Source organism: Nycticebus coucang, chromosome 21 (assembly GCF_027406575.1).
Source record: "Nycticebus coucang isolate mNycCou1 chromosome 21, mNycCou1.pri, whole genome shotgun sequence".
Taxonomy (NCBI): Eukaryota; Metazoa; Chordata; class Mammalia; order Primates; family Lorisidae; genus Nycticebus; species Nycticebus coucang.
The window spans coordinates 21,398,763-21,415,467 of record NC_069800.1 but is presented as its reverse complement, the minus strand read 5'-3'; the positions used below and the strand labels follow the sequence as shown (position 1 = coordinate 21,415,467).

At 35.5% G+C, this 16,705-nt stretch overlaps 1 protein-coding gene across 1 annotated transcript in view; it reads left to right on the top strand.

Annotated features, from left to right (window-relative positions):
* The window catches only part of MACROD2 (mono-ADP ribosylhydrolase 2), a 2,256,418-nt gene that overhangs the window by 542,683 nt on the left and 1,697,030 nt on the right, over positions 1 to 16,705 (top strand). The window contains exon 4 of the mRNA XM_053574070.1: positions 4,791 to 4,820. Coding sequence (XP_053430045.1) covers positions 4,791 to 4,820 — 30 coding nt within the window. The remainder of the gene's footprint in view (positions 1 to 4,790; positions 4,821 to 16,705) is intronic.

The following is a 16,705-nucleotide window of genomic DNA, read 5'->3' as shown; positions in this document are numbered from 1 at the left end:
ATAAAGTGGTCACAGAATCATGCCCATGCTGGGGATTTTAATCTTATCAAAATTTTTAGCACTGCCTACTTTGAGTTTCAAAGTATAGGGAATATAATGTATGCCATTCTAAAGGGTGACGGCTCAGCTTTTGTATCTTTGGGGAATAGCATGTTGTGAATGAAATTGGTGTTTTAAGTAGAGCTCCTGGGGAAGTTTTTGCCAACAATCATTTTGACATCCCACATGCTCTACTGTAATAAGAAAGCAGAATAAATAAACTAAACTAGGTGGTCAGGATTCTGTTAGGTTGAAAACAACTATATTTTCTTTTACAATGATGAAAAGCAAACAAAAACCCCGCACAAATAGTTTTAATCAATGTTTAAAGATGAGTCTTGTCTCCCACACAGTTGCCTGTTTGACAGATAGTCTTGGGTGGGGTGGAAATGGAGTGGGAAACCATACAATTACCACGCAGACAATAGAAATTACTGGGCAAGTAGAATGAAAAAATAATTTTAAACACTTATAAGCCAGTTTGACTCACATTATACTTCAATTACCTTTCCCAGCTCTAGATTATTTTACAGACTGGATTATTTCAGACTCATAAACTGCAAAAACTATGAGGAATGCTAAAATACAATGCTGGCACATAGTAGGTTACCAGTTTTATTTTTTAAAATGTTATTGAATAGAATTTCTTGGCAATAAAAACTCAGTTCTGAGTGCAGTCATCTGATCCAGAGATTCCTGATCTCTGGCATAGGTGAGGTCATCTGCTGTGTCTCAGCTCTCTCTGACCATGACCAACATTATTAATGCATCAGGGCACTGTTTTCCACTGAGCTCAGATTTTGCCTCAGAATCTTTCTCAAATCAGAGATACAGACCGTCTTTTCTTCAATGAATCAGAATGGTTTGAAACTTGTTTGCTACCCCGATAGATTCTAAATTTCCTGATGAAAGAAGATAAAGTGTTTGAAGATGACTTGCCAAGTGACCTAGCTGTTTATTTAGTAACTGAGAAGAATTGAAATGGAGGTCATAGGATTCTTGTTTAGTTTAATGGTGTTTTTATTAACTTAGACTAGAAAGGATTTTGAGATCTTAAGAGAAAAGATTCTTTAGGTTTCTGATACATTGTAACTTTGTCTTATATTACTAATAATGTATTCCATTTTAGGAACTCCAAGTAATGGAATATTGTAATACTTACAGTAAACGGTAATTTTATTTTTTATGTTTGGGTCCACAATTCAATCATAATCTTATGCTAAAGAAGATACATACATGCACAACCAGCGTGCGGGCGCACACACACACAAACACACACAGATGGTCATTCAGGGCAATCTGGCGGGGACAGAGGTGGTGTGATATTCCATTTATATTTTGAAAAAAAAAAAAAAACCATAAAATAATGTGGTGTTGACAACTCCTATGTTCATTTTTTTCAGGCTAATTATATCAAAAAGAGATTCCTATAATATATTTATTTTTTGTTTTAAAAATTTAAATGTGAATATTTATACCTACAAGAATTTAATAATTTTAATTAAAAACATTCAAAGTAAGGTTCAAATAGAAGGAAAAATTCTCATAAACTTTAAAAATTTAACCATTTGTTTAGCATATTAAAAATAAATTTTTCATATTTGCCTTTATGAAATTAATTTTAGATAACACCTTTTCCCATTTTATGTTCAGCGATGTTTTCACTGTCAGTGAAACCTCATCTCGTTGAGTTGTTTTTGGGAAAGGAAAAAGTATAATACACAGATTCATTAACTTGTAATGGTTCATTTTAGCTTTGCATTGAATCAGTCTTTGAGATAATTACTGTTACTTGATTTTTTTCCTTCTTCCTCTAATAGTAAAAGGGACATTTTATTTCAGGGGAATGTTAATTAAAATAGTGTTGGTTCATAGGCATCCTCAGAGAAGAGATTTTTTAAATCTTATTTTAGAAGCAGTGTCATCATGCCTATGAAATTCAAGTTTATTTGTTCTTTTTCTTCTTTGCTTCTCTCTGTGAAACTCTAGGGAAATAGGAAATATGTTTATACAAGAAATTTATTTAGGGGCGTACATATATTTTATATATTCTTAATCGTTAAGCTTTTCCAAATAAACTTTGAGTATCTTTAGTAGTCTTTGATTTTATAGAAAGAAAAAGGTCCAAAAGGTTTTTCCATATACTTCAGTAACCAAATAAAGAAGTTGCCATAACTGGCTAATTATCTCACTATTAGAAAATATGTATTAAGAACTTAATAGACGCAGACCAAACTATTAAACTCAGATCTTATCTTTAAGGAATTTCCTATGTATGTGGGGTATATATTAATTTGTTGGAGATAAGTAGAAATTAAATGACTATTAATTTTAGATACACAGAAGTCATTTTCACTTAGCTAAAATGGAAGGAACACTAAATTTACCTGACCAATGAATGTTGGATAACTGGGGTGCTTTGGGGAGGCAAAATAATATTAGATATAATAAAGTTTCCCTTTTACTTGCCTATTTTTATGTCATTTTTATTGAAGAAAATTGTCTTGACATTTTTGCTAATAAAGTCAATTTTTTTTTACACTTTAGAAGAAAAAAATTGATAAAATAGACATAAATTTGATTGATTACTTATAAAAATAATTATTAGGATTGAAATTATTGGAATTTTCTTTGAATATGATTAAACAGTATAGATAAAGATTCTACCACACGAATGGTAATGCACATTAAATTATCATAAAAGTGATTATGTACAATGTAGAATGTCATAATTTTATAAAATAGTTCTATAGTGGTGTTAAAGTGTTGCTGGATATGCTTATCCAGATATGACCACACATTTGACATAAACTAACCTGATGGTTGACCGGGACAGGAATTCCAATTCCTACTCCTACTTATCCACCCACATCGATTGGACACATGCCTGCTTAAACAGATGGGCCTTGGTCTGTGCCCTTAAAATGAGCAATCTTCACCTTTACTGAACAAAACATTGAAGGAAAATAGACTCTATGGTGCTATTGTGCATTACTGGGCATGATAATTTTAGTGAAGAGTTCCTATTTATTATTACTGGTGTTTGTTGTTGGAAATACCTCTTTTCCTTATGAATGAATATGTGAAAATTGGAGGACAACAGATGGAGTCTTGGGAATCTGAATAACCTATAGATAGGGAAGTAGTTCTCAGTCAAATATGAAAATAAAAATCAGCAGGAGTGTGAAATGCCATGTGGTTTTATAAATGAATGTAGCTAAGATTTTAGAAAATGTTTGGATTAGCCAACAGACAAGGGTTGGTCATGAAATTTCCTTCATCCAACAAGGGGTATGAGACAAAGTAGAAATCTCGGTATCTGTCCTCAATTCCCCTCCAGCAAGTTAGCCCTTCAGTATCTACAGAGCTTGACTGGGCTACTGTTCTGCTTACTGTCTAAGTACTACACACTTACTGATGGTGATGACAAAGGGGTTTGGGGACCTGAGTGATGGGGTGGCAGATGAATTTATGCCATCAGAAGTGAGTTTTGTTTATGATTGATTAATGGCATTGCTACTTGATCCACATTTATGACAAAAGCACTAAGGGGAAGGCAAGAGCAGCAGTTGGACAGTTCTGTAGTTGGATGATATGAGACCAAGTCTGGTGCTCTGACACTGACATATTGGAAATAGTTCAAGGGCATCTGCTCTCCATGCATTTTCATGATGCTGTCTTTAGTGTTGCAATAGTCAGCAAGCCATCACGTGGAACTATGAATATGGACAGTTCTTCAGGTGATCTATTACGTATTGATTGAATCATTAACACTCTGATGTTTGTTCCTCTTAAATTCTGACAGTGCATGGTCTGTGGGCAGCATGCTGAAATCCAAGTAAAAGGCCTCCTATTCGTTTTTTTCTAAATGATTTATGTAATCTTCTGATACCTCAGTTTTCTCCCTAAAGAAAAGGAACTTGTTTGCCACCTACTTTCCTTACACTACTGCAGGATTATTTTTTTAATAGCACAAGATAATTCCTGTGATACATAAGAACTCTATGGGGTAAATCTCAGTGAAATACACTGCACACTGAGTTCTGTCTTCTGGTTATTGTGTTTGGATGAACTTAGCATAGGGTTGTTCCTGATATATCAGCAGAAACCTGCTATGGAACTTTCCAAAATTTGAAAAGAAGGCCATCAAAATGGAATTGTCTTATATTTGTTTGTGTGCTGGATTGATGAATAAATAGTTATGAAGTGGCATAGTATCTTTTAACATTTATTTCTTTCCTCAGAATAAAAAGCTAACAGAAAAAGTACTACATCTGTTACAATTTAAGAGTTATTTCTTAATGCAAAATATCTGGAGATACTTTTGTTTGATTGTGTTTAATTTAATTTAAATTATCATTATTCTGTCTTGTTATACTATTCTTTGAAGTCATTGAAAGTGCCTAAATAATTGTTTTATATCCACTTGATAACATGGAGAACTCAGAAGATTAATTTAGGTACAGAATGGAGAATAAGACAATATCAATATATGCTTGATTTTCTTATAAGCAAATACTTTATTAAAATAGACAGTTGAAGAGAAAAGAGACAGAAATGGGAAAATATTTGGATTTTCATCCTATCATGAAACAGTAATAAATGTTGCTTTTAACTGAAAGTATATACATGTATTTTGTGCTTATGTATGTGTACAAGACACGTAACCATTACCAGCTTTCTCTTGAACTACTCTGTTCTACTATATTTTTTACAAATTATTTAATATCTTTTGTTTGTCTTTTATACAGCAAATGCCAGTCTTCTTGGAGGAGGAGGTGGTAAGTCCTCAATATCACTTAACTTAAAATGTTTATACTTTTTTACTATACCAACTGCAAGATTTTTAGTAAGTTCTGCATTACTTTAAAGAAAATTATTTTTTCTGTAGTCATCAAACACAAAAATAATAGTCTTCAAAAAAATTTATATCATAAGTGTTAAATATCTTGTTTTGCCTCAGTGTTATTTTAAATGATTTCAAAATGCATAGAATACTATTTTTATTCTTGTCAAACTTTGTATTTCTATCTTTGTCATAAGGTGTAACAGCTATAAGCTATTGGCGTAAACACACGTGTAGTGTATGACAAAGTCACTTTCAATATGAATTCTGAAACAACACCACATTTGGAGGCTGCTGTTTCTTTTTCACCATAATGACTTTCTTTTGCTTTTCAGGACTTTGTAGCCTGAGAGCTTAATATATCAGCTACTTACTTTGAAAAATAAAAAATAAATTAGTGTTGACACTTTGCATTTCCTTCCTGCTTGGTTAAAGGAGAAAGAGAAAGAGATCAAAGTGAGATGAGGAAGAAAGAAATTCCTAATTGGGATTTTTTTTTTTGATACTAAAACCTTGTGACTGTATTTTTCTTTCTAGGTTAGGGAGATGAATGGTTTCACAGTCCTGAGATACATAATATGATAGGGGAGAACAAAAGCATACAATAGAATAGGGTCCTTTTCATATAAGACCCAGGTGGACATAAATAGATTTGCTCCCTCCCTCTCCTACTCTTCCTCTCTCTCTTTCTCTCTTGATCCTTTTCTTTTCACATACTTGGGTGTAGTAGGGAGGATTGTACAGAGTTTCAGGCTTTAAAGTTTTTTTCTGTCCTTCATCTAGGGTTCTCAGTGTAATTTTTATTTGGAAATTAAAAATTTAGCTATTATAACAATCAATGGATTTTTAAAAATAGTATCTTGGAAATAATTATAGAACAGAGTTTAAACTAGAGAGTACATCCTGCTATGTCAATGCATGTTGCATAGCAGACTGTCACGAGAAGAATATGGGATTGGCGGTTGGACTCACGGTGTGGAGTCAGTTAGAGTATTAATACCGCCAAGCCCCAGTTTTCTCAACTTTAAAAAAGGGATAATAATACTAACTACCTAAAATGTTTATTAATAAACAAAAGTGTCTAGTGTGTAATAAAATACTAGGGGATTAATATATGTCTTTTTCTTTTCTTCTCCCCTAAATTATTTTAGAAACTATAAACCTACAGGATTTTTTTTATTATACCTTTTATTACTTTTTGGGAATTATAAGAGAAAATTTTTCTTAGAAGTTGGATTCCCAGTAATTTTTTCCCTCAGGGTCTTGCTTATAATAAATGAAGAAAGTATTATTAAAATAAATTGTCCATTGTGCTGATTTTCTTATAAGACATATTCGTATTTTAAGAAACCTAACAAATGCTCTTCATAGCTTGAAGGAAAGTTAAATTTGAGTCTATATAAACATAGTCATCAAAGTAAAACAACAAATTAGCAAGACCATTTATTGTTTTTGATTATTTCTAAAAACTGATTTGACTATATTACTTAAAATCACTTTAGCTGCTTAACAGAAAAACAATCCAACATAACAGAGGCTTATATTACTGTCTCATGTAAAAGTTGTATAGATCAGACTGGACTGGTTGTGTAGTAATTCCATGGTGGCATCAAGGTCTCAAGCTCTTCAATTTCTGCTCTTCCTTTCTAGTGAGTGCACGGCTCCCACAGTAAGGACCTCGGTAACCAGGGTGCCTGCTAGAGCTTTAGCCGTCATAAATATGGTACAGGTCAAGAGAAATAGGAAAGGAAAAATTTTAAAAAAGGCGCACCCCAAAGATGAGTTAATTTTCTTTAATTAGATTTTCCTGAAATCCCACATTATTCTTGCATTTGATCAAATCTTCATTCCAGGCATGTAGTTTATTATTACAAGAAGCAATGTAATCATCAACGCCCGCCCCCACACCAAATCAGTGTTCTGTTTAATAAGGAAGAAGAGGATGCTGGAGTTTGAGGTAAACACTCATGTACCTGCCATAGTGGCATCCTCTATATTGTTAGGCAGCTTTGCTCACATACATGTATGCATAGTTGGTGCCCATGGAATTGACTTGATTGATTTGACTTGTGTTTGTTTACGGTTCCTCTGTCCTTTATGAAAAGGCATGTTATGAAATTTTAACACCGGGAAGACATTCAGGAAAAGGACAACTCAGTTTTCTGTGTACCGGAAGTATACACTTTACTATTTTCTTCTAGATGGTTGATTTAGTTAAATTTGCCATAATTTTTAATTTTTGAATAATAAAATTAGCCACTCATCATCATAAATTATATGTATTTATGATAGTTGTAATTTATTTCATTAAAGTATGTCATTGACAAGTTTAAATTCATTTATACACCTCTGGAGATGTCAAGATTGCTCTAAAACAATACATGTCTGATTTTCAGAAAGCTGCATTTAAAAATTAAATTTAAGGAATATTTTTAGCCTTCTCTGAACTGATTTTTGACCTTTCGATGCTATAAAAAAATCTCAGCGATATTAACTCTCAGCGATATTTGTAAAGCAGCAGTAATCAGCCAAGAGGGAGCAGTTGAATTGATGTAATTATCTTGGATTTAAGCAACAATTCCTTTCATTGACATGAATTATGGGGATAATTCTTTGATGGACTAAACAATTTGGTCAAGAAAATTTGACACCACATACAAAAATGCTAATGGGACCTTCAGTGCCAGTTTTTAGCTCCTCAGAAGGACTTCCCCCAAATTTGATGTAAGTGGTACTTGATTGTGAAATTTGGACAGAATTATTAAATATTAGATGCAAAATTCTATTACACGTATCTGAATAGTTTAGCATTTTGTTGCTCTTTTCTGAGGGCCTATAACCAAGAATAGAGATCTCTTAAAGGGAGATTTTAAAAATGGTCACATATTATCCTCTCAGTTCTGATTTTAAAGTGAGAGATTGACTTTACATTGGTGTGAATTTTCATCTTTGAGCTAGACTTCAATCTTTCCACAAGCTTAGTGTCACTGACTGCAGTTCAGCTGATCAGCAAAGATGATGTGTTTACATCGACTCAGTCATTTCAGTTAAAATGCTTAGTGAAATTGATAGTTTCTGTCTGTGTTTCACAGGTATGTTAAAGGCAGACGCAGATGTAAGCTAACTTCTTAAGTATATGTATTTTAAAGAGGGTGGATATAAAGCTTGTGTGCAACTTAAATGGTACTAATTGCACATGAGATTTATGTCCACCCTGTACATAAACCCGTGTGTTTGTGTGTTTTTTTGTGTCTCTGTGTGTTTTTTTGTGTGTGTTTATGTGTGTGTATTTATGTGTGTGTTTGTGTGGGTGTGTTTGTGTGGGTGTTTTTGTGTGTATGTTTGTGTGGATGTTTTTGTATGTGTTTGTGTGTTTATGTGTGGGTGTTTTTGTATGTGTGTTTGTGTATGTGTGTGGGTGTTTTTGTATGTGTTTGTGTGTGTTTATGTGTGTGTATGTGTGTATGTGTGTGTTTGTATTTATGTGTGTGTTTGTGTAGGTGTTTTGTATGTGTTTATGTGTGTGTGTATGTGTGTGTGTTTGTGTGGGTGTTTTTGTATGTGTTTATGTGTTAGTGTGTGTGTGTTTGTGTGTGGGTGTATTTGTGTGTGTTTGTGTGTGTGTATGTGTGTATGTGTGTGTGTTTGTATTTATGTGTGTGTTTGTGTAGGTGTTTTGTATGTGTTTATGTGTGTGTGTATGTGTGTGTGTTTGTGTGGGTGTTTTTGTATGTGTTTATGTGTTAGTGTGTGTGTGTTTGTGTGTGGGTGTTTTTGTATGTGTTTGTGTGTGTTTATGTGTGTGTATGTGTGTGTGTTTGTATTTATGTGTGTGTTTGTGTAGGTGTTTTGTATGTGTTTATGTGTGTGTGTATGTGTGTGTGTTTGTGTGGGTGTTTTTGTATGTGTTTATGTGTTAGTGTGTGTGTGTTTGTGTGTGGGTGTATTTGTGTGTGTTTGTGTGTGTGTATGTGTGTGTGTTTGTGTTTGGTGACACAGAGACCTAAGCTGTTTCTGTAGCTGCACCATGTGATTTGTATGTGTCTGCTCAGGATGTTATGGAACTGGAAGAGAGACCTGGAGGATCTCGTGGGATATATTTAAAGACCAGTTTTAGAAATGGCTTATATCAATCACTTTTACTCATGTTTCAATGTTTGGAATTCTGGCAAGAAACCCCCAACCTAACTGCAAAGAAGCCAGGGGAAAATGGACTCCTCCAGAGTTTCCAAGAAGAGGAAATGGCATTGTAAATAAATGAAATTGTCTCTGCTATAGTGCTAACATTACATCAGTGTTATTATTTAATATTAGTATCTTTACTTTTATTAATTTAATGGTTGAAAGAAAAGAGACTTAGGATATTTAGTTACTTCTTCAAGGTTACACAGTTTATGAAGGGCAAAGCTGGAATGAGAAGACAGTGTTCTTGACTCTCACTGCAGGGCTCTTGGCCTTTATTCTGTGATTTTCACTACACCTCTGCTCTTCAGATCTGCTTTTCCTATGCATATGTAGGTAACTGTGTTATGAAGAAAAATGAATGAGAGGACGGGAAAACATGAAGTTAAAACGTGAATAATGCTTTCCTTAGTTTATCTTTATAAATCTCAAGCTCTACTGATAATTTTTAAGTACATACAGTGGCACTATCCTACAGTACCTTTGTACTGCTTTCCAGATTCATATACTTTTCTGTGTATTTGTAGTTTAGTCCTAGACAAAAATTACATTTAAAATACGTGTTCACCCATCTGTAATAGGAAAGTTATATATGCAGAAGGTCCTGGTTGCTGGACTTCTGAAATATATAATAGAAATAAATAATTGTAGCCAGACTTAAATTATATAAAGAAACAGAATTAGAAAAATTTCTCAGTTCCTTTCAGATGATTGCATAATAGAAACAAAACTATAACCTCCTACTTTAGATAATGCTTTTTCTCTTTGATTGACATAATAGTTAATATAAAACTGAAACCTGCTGATATTGTTTATGGGATTTGCTTTCTCCTCCAGTCTGTCAAACGTCTGAGGAACAACATCAGACATTTAAAGTTCCTAAAAGATTGGCAAGTTCAGGTTGGCTTTTGTACATGTACACATAACTTCGTATGATTTCTGTTGTAATCACATGTACGTATATACATATATAAATAAAATAAACCCAGATAGTTTTATCAATTCTATATTTCATATCCCCGAGGTGATTCTCTGGCAGGTTAATTTTAAAAATTCCACATGTAAGGAGTTCCTGCTGAATGAGCACTCAGCCCCTGATGGAATGCCTGCAAAGCGACTTGTCTAGTAGGAGAACAGATCACATCCCGCGCCTCCCCCACCTCCGAAGGCTTCTTGCTCTCCTGCCCTGGAAGTGGCCCCAAGATGGGCAAAGTTCAGTGGCCTCAGATTAGTTGCTGCTCCTCTAAATTCTCATTTCTTGTTTGGACAGTTGAACTTGCAGGGAGAATTCATAATTTGTTTGTCATTAATGTCCATTTATACATTAGGGCAGTTTGTGTGGGGTATAAAAATGCATACTTGAAAAGGAGTGAAATTATAAACTATTTGCTGTCATGTAATCGATACCATCAGGGGATTTCCACTAACATGTTGGCTGTTTCTACACATGGACACACATATGTGCACACATTTGTTCTTCCATTACCAGATATTGAGGAACTACTGGGTGTGAGTATTTGTTGTGGAATGGGCCATGAACACCACATTTTTCCCTGTGGCCAATCATAGTCCCCGTTCAGCTTAATTATCTCAGCAGTTATGATTCTCCACATCCTTTCAGGATTCTTCTGACATAGATCTTTTGAATTTAAATGGTACTTTCACATTAATAGAATGGGCCTCCGATGCCATCTTAACAGGCAGAGCAGACATCCTAAAAAATACTCTTTTCACAAAAAGTCTGAGCTGCTACCCAGAATTTTTAACACAAACATGTATAAAGGGCTTTTTGAATGTATTTAAGAGAGAATGATTTTATAAATTACTTCTTAAACTTTCATAAGCAAAGTGGAGAGCCCTTTCACCCTGTCTCCACACACACAATGTTTTGCCTAGCACAGCGGTTCTCAACCTGTGGGTCACGACCCCTTTCTAACAATGAAAATACATTCTGCATATCAGATATTTACATTAAGATTCATAACAGTACAACAGATATTTACATTACGATTCATAACAGTACAAAATTACAGTTCTGAAGTAGCAACGAAAATAATTTTATGGCTGGGAGTCACCACAACATGAGGAACTGTATTAAAGGGTCCTGGCATTAGTAGGCATTAGGAAGGTTGAGAACCACTGGTCTGTCATATATCACTCCATTGTTCAAAATCCCTGCAATGATTTTGTTTCACTCTTGTTAAACCTCTGATGTGGTCAGGCCTTGGGCATGCTGGAGGAATCTGGAATAATGGTCAGTAGCAAGGGACCAAGGCCAGTTAACAGAGGGTAGCTTGCTGGGGGTTGCCCCTGAAGAGAGTCAGTTAAGCATGGCTGGCCTGTGCTCAGCAGGTAAAGGGTTCCAGCCATGGGTCTGGGGAGTAGCAACAGCCTCTCAGTCCTGAGAGCGCAGCACAGCACAGCAAGAGAAACCCTGGGGCTCTGGCTTTTTAATGCTTAAGCAGGGAACCAGCTGCAGAAAGGGGTGTGATGCTAAACCATAGAAAATAAAGGTTTAGATTTTGTCTGGTCAGGTGGGATTGATTCTGGGCACTGCAGGTGGTTAAGCCTGCTAGAGGCAACCAGGAGGTCCAGATGTGAGGAAGGAGAGGGAAGAAGCAGGGATTAGGGACCAGGAGCCAGACCAGGTCTGTCAATATCCAGTCACACGCTGAGTCAGCCGACCTTTACCCTCCTCCCCTCCCCCACTTTCCTCCATTCCTTTATTCTTTTTTCTCTTTCTCCGTCAACAGCAGTTATTGATTACCTCTTACGAACGTTGAGGTAGAAAAAGGTCTTAGAACTAAGTGCAGAGATAAGAGTATTTCACCTTAAATATCTCAAGAACTAAAAAGTTTCTTCATACAGGGAAAATGAAACAGAAAAAAGGAGGTCAACATCTTGTAGTGGTCAGGGAAGGCTCCCAGGAAGAGGTGATGGTGGAGCAGTCTTGAAGGATGAATGGCAGTTTTCAAGGGGCAGAAGAAAATGATCCCCTCCGATGGTCTACTGTTCGTTACAGATATCTTGTGCTGGTTTAGCTGGGCTTTTCACTGTTCTACCAGCATATTATCTCATCCTTGGTTAAGGAGTTTGCTCTGAAATTCCAGGCCTACCACCTAATATAGAGTGAAAATTGTTAGGGAAGAACTGAAGAAGGGAATTCTGGTGCTGGTAGCATGGGCGCAAACCTCCAGCAGAGCAGCCTGGGCAGTGTCCAGTGGTCATCACCAACATGGGGTTCTCCCTGCCTTGTCTTCCCTGAGGACCTCATCTACATCCCAGTCTAGGGACTGTTTCTGCAGCTGCTCATGCCACTTGCATTTCTAGTGTGTGTTTTTCTTATTCCACATGAGCTTGTCCAGTTCCTATTCTTGAAAGTAAGACCCCTAATTGTCTTAACCTAAGACATTTGTCCCTAAGCCTTCCAGGAGCTAGAAGGTGGATCAGGGAGATAGGATTCAAAATGTAAGCCCCGTGTCTACCGTGAACTGTCCTATTGTCACGGTCATTCCAAGGACAGGCCTTGTTTATTCCACCTCTAACTCTGGTTACTGTGACCCCTCTATCTAGAGCTCAATTTGAAAATCAGTCGTCATTGCACAGCTACCCCCCCTTCTAAGTGAAACTAACCACCTAGAACCCTGTTAAAGGGGCAGCCCTGTGAAGATTAAATGTTCCTTCTCATCGTAGCCATAGCTGATTGAACCTGGAAGAGGATAGTTTTCAATATACGAGGACATAAACTTCCTGAGAACAGGGAATTTCTTACTCATCTTTATAGTCCTGGCTGCTTCTACCACATATAGTAGGTGCTGAGTAAAATATATTTTTTTAAATCTTGAGATAGCATCACCTATCATTGTATATTCTCAACATGTTTAGATATTTCAATTTTGATCAGTTTGCTTTGGAAAATTAATCTCTTTATCTTTCAGTGGTTTCTAAATGAGAAAAAAACAAAACTTCAAAAATGCTTAATAGAAGACAGTCTGAGGATCATATTCATATTTATGTAGTGATTATTTTAATTATTATATTGTTTTTATTTTTAAAATTTATATAGCCAGGATGTCATAATTACTTTAAATACATTTTCTTTAATGGTGACTAGAGGAGATATGTATTTGTGTAGATGAGGAAGTACAGAAAACTTACAGTCCACAGAGTGAAAGGAGAGAGGGAAAGGCAATTGTTTCATTCATGTTTTGCCATATTCAAGGTGTTTAACCAGTTGCATCACTCTTTTTGCTGATAGTTTGATTTGCTTTATTAATAATTTATTTTACATATAAAAATAAACTTGAAATTGACAACATATAACTAGTACATATACAATTGTTATGTAGAATATATTCTATTTTTCCCAGCTTAATTAAGGTTTCTTAAAGGAAAAAATGTATGTATTTATCCTCTCAAATGAATACTCTTTTAAGTTCATTTGTTTCCAGTTTTCTTTTGATTTTTAGGATTTACATTTTTAAAATTATCTTTATAATTGGTGTATATTATTCAGATTGCTTTCATAAATTTGTTTCATAAGTCATTTTTTAGAAAAGTAAATAAAAGTTTAATTGTTCTTCCAGTAAATGCTTAGATATGCAAATAATGCTCAAAGATAGGAATTAAAAATTTAAAAAAAATTTAAAAAATAAAAACAATGGAAACCCTCTCTTCAGATGGGGAAATTCCTTGGTAAAAATGCTAGACTTTTATAAGCTCTCTCACTGAGTTTGGCTAGTTAAATGAGACCTAAGTACTTGGAGTTACAGATTCATACCTAAAAACAAAATGTTTTTCTTTATTTTTTTCTCTTTTTTATTTTTTTTGTTAAATCATAGCTGTGTACATTAATGCAATCATGGGGCACCATACACTGGTTTTATAGACCGTTTGACACATTTTCATCACACTGGTTAACATAGCCTTCCTGGCATTTTCTTAGTTACTGTGTTAAGACATTTACATTCTACATTTACTAAGTTTCACATATACCCTTGTAAGATGCACCACAGATGTAATCCCACCAATCATCCTCCCTCCATCCACCTCCTCATTTCCTCCCCTCCTTTTCCCCCTTTCCCCTATTCATAGGTTATAACTGGGTTGTAGCTTTCATTTGAAAGCCATACATTAGTTTCATAGTAGGGCTGAGTACATTGGATACTTTTTCTTCCATTCTTGAGATACTTTACTAAGAAGAATATGTTCCAGCTCCATCCATGTAAACATGAAAGAGGTAAAGTCTCTATCTTTCTTTAAGGCTGCATAATATTCCATGGTGTACATATACCACAATTTATTAATCCATTCGTGGATCAATGGGCACTTGGGCTTTTTCCATGACTTAGCAATTGTGAATTGGGCTGCAATAAACATTCTGGTACAAATATCTTTGTTATGATGTGATTTTTGGTCTTCTGGGTATATGCCTAGTAGAGGAATTATAGGATTGAATGGCAGATCTATTTTTAGATCTCTAAGTATTCTCCAAACATCTTTCCAAAAGGAATGTATTAATTTGCATTCCCACCAGCAGTGTAGAAGTGTTCCCTTTTTTCCACATCCACGCCAACATCTCTGGTCTTGGGATTTTGTGATATGGGCTAATCTTACTGGAATTAGATGATATCTCAAAGTAGTTTTGATTTGCATTTCTCTGATGATTAAAGATGATGAGCATCTAAAAACAAAATGTTAAAGAAAGGAAGTATGCTAACAGGTGCCAGGATGTGTATATATATTTTCCAAATTGTATAGTAGTTGTAGTATAATGCATGTGTATCTTATCTACCAAGAATCTTTGTAAAAGTACAAAAGAGAAGTTTATAGAACTCCTGATTTAAATATCTATCTCTGAATGTGACCTGTCAGTATACAGTGGGAAATAAAACTTTCATATCAAGCCTATTGTCTTCTGGGATCACTAGATCATATTGTCCAGTTTCTGGTGGAGAACGGTTTTCTTTACTATATCTAATGGGGCTCCGCAGTAACACAAGGCTGGGCAATTTTGGGGGTAGCCACTTTTATATCCTTTCTAACTTTGACAGTGTTAAGAATCCCATTATATTCCTTGGAGCTCCCTTCATTCACCTCCAAAAGTGTAGATATACAGTAGAGAATAAGAATGAATGAATTGGGCCAGTTCCCACTGGCAGCAAATCCAAGGAGATCCCAGGAGCTCAATCACAGGCAGTGTGGACCCATGGAAGGCCCACTCAAGAGATCACGTGAGCTCTTACTGATGCAGCTGTGCCTTTGGCAAAAAATCATTAATTTTTTTTATGAGTTAGGACAGATTTGTTATTTTGCATACTAGTTTCCTTCTCTGTAAAGATGGTTATAATGATATATAACTCCTTTACAGGGGCGGAATAACTAATTGCTCATTGTAAAGTATTTTTTAAATACGAAGTGTTAGATAAATGGGTATTACTCTAGTTGTCTTTATTATTATCATTATGGTCTAAATCTGAAAGATGAAAAGTGCTAGATAATTGTAAGATGTGGTGATGCTATACTCAAATAAAGGTGAATAACCTGAATTGTTGCATAACAAAAATTCAGATATCTGTGTGTGGTAGAACAGAGTATCTTTTATGGGAAGATAATATAGATAATTGTACTTTAATTAACCTAAATAAGCCTAAGGTTTTTACATATGAATATAGACAGAATAATGTTCTAACAGTAGTTCATTTCATCTGTGTAGTGGTGATTATAAGGAACATTTCTTTCATGTATTTAAATGCCCGACATAAAAATAATTATATACTAGAATATGAGGTATTCCAGCTTCATGTAACATTACTAGCCAGGAGAAGGTGAGTTTAACACAGCCTTTAGGACAGGATACATGATGAGGCCATCCCTTGATGAGGTATATGAAAAGAACAAGAGAACCATTTTCCTATCCAGGCCCTTACTTGGCATTGACAGGGAACAAGGGCTCCCACAGAACAGAACTGTTGGCCCAAGGATATATATTCCCAACAGTCAGCCAGGCTTGCAAGAGGAAGCAGGAAAGGAAGAACACAGCAGAATCTTCTTAGGCACACAAGTGAGGTGGGGTGCTACAACTTGGCAGCAGGGAAGACCAGGTGTCCTCATGAAGGCACCTAATCCTGAGTCTAAATGGCAGCAGGAGAGACCTGGTCATTATCCAGAGCCTGGGTCTGAAAGGGTGACCCATATCAAACTTCAGCTCAGAGAGTTGAAGCTGCTAGTACTGAGTCTCCAAGACTAGCTTTGGGAACAGGCCTGAGTGAAGATGATGCTTGGGAAGCATTAATGAACTCATCTATGAACAACTGGAGGCAGAAATAGCAAGACTGGGAAATGCACAGTATTAGGTCATTTTCAGGAGAAGACGAGCAAGAAATGATGTATCAGGAGTTGTGTCAGGAATAGCTAGAGGAGCACAAAGCCCTCACTGGGCTAAATATGTACTAAGTCTGCAACTTCCTGGAATCTGAACCTCCCCAGAGCCTTATACTTACAAATGTGATGCCACGTCCTTGCTTGCAGGGTTGGCTTTGCAGAACATACACCAAAGCTTCAGGTTTCTTTCCACTATAATTGGAGAAAGTATAATTCACTAGTCAGATTTTGTTAAACAAGGAATAAGTCTACATC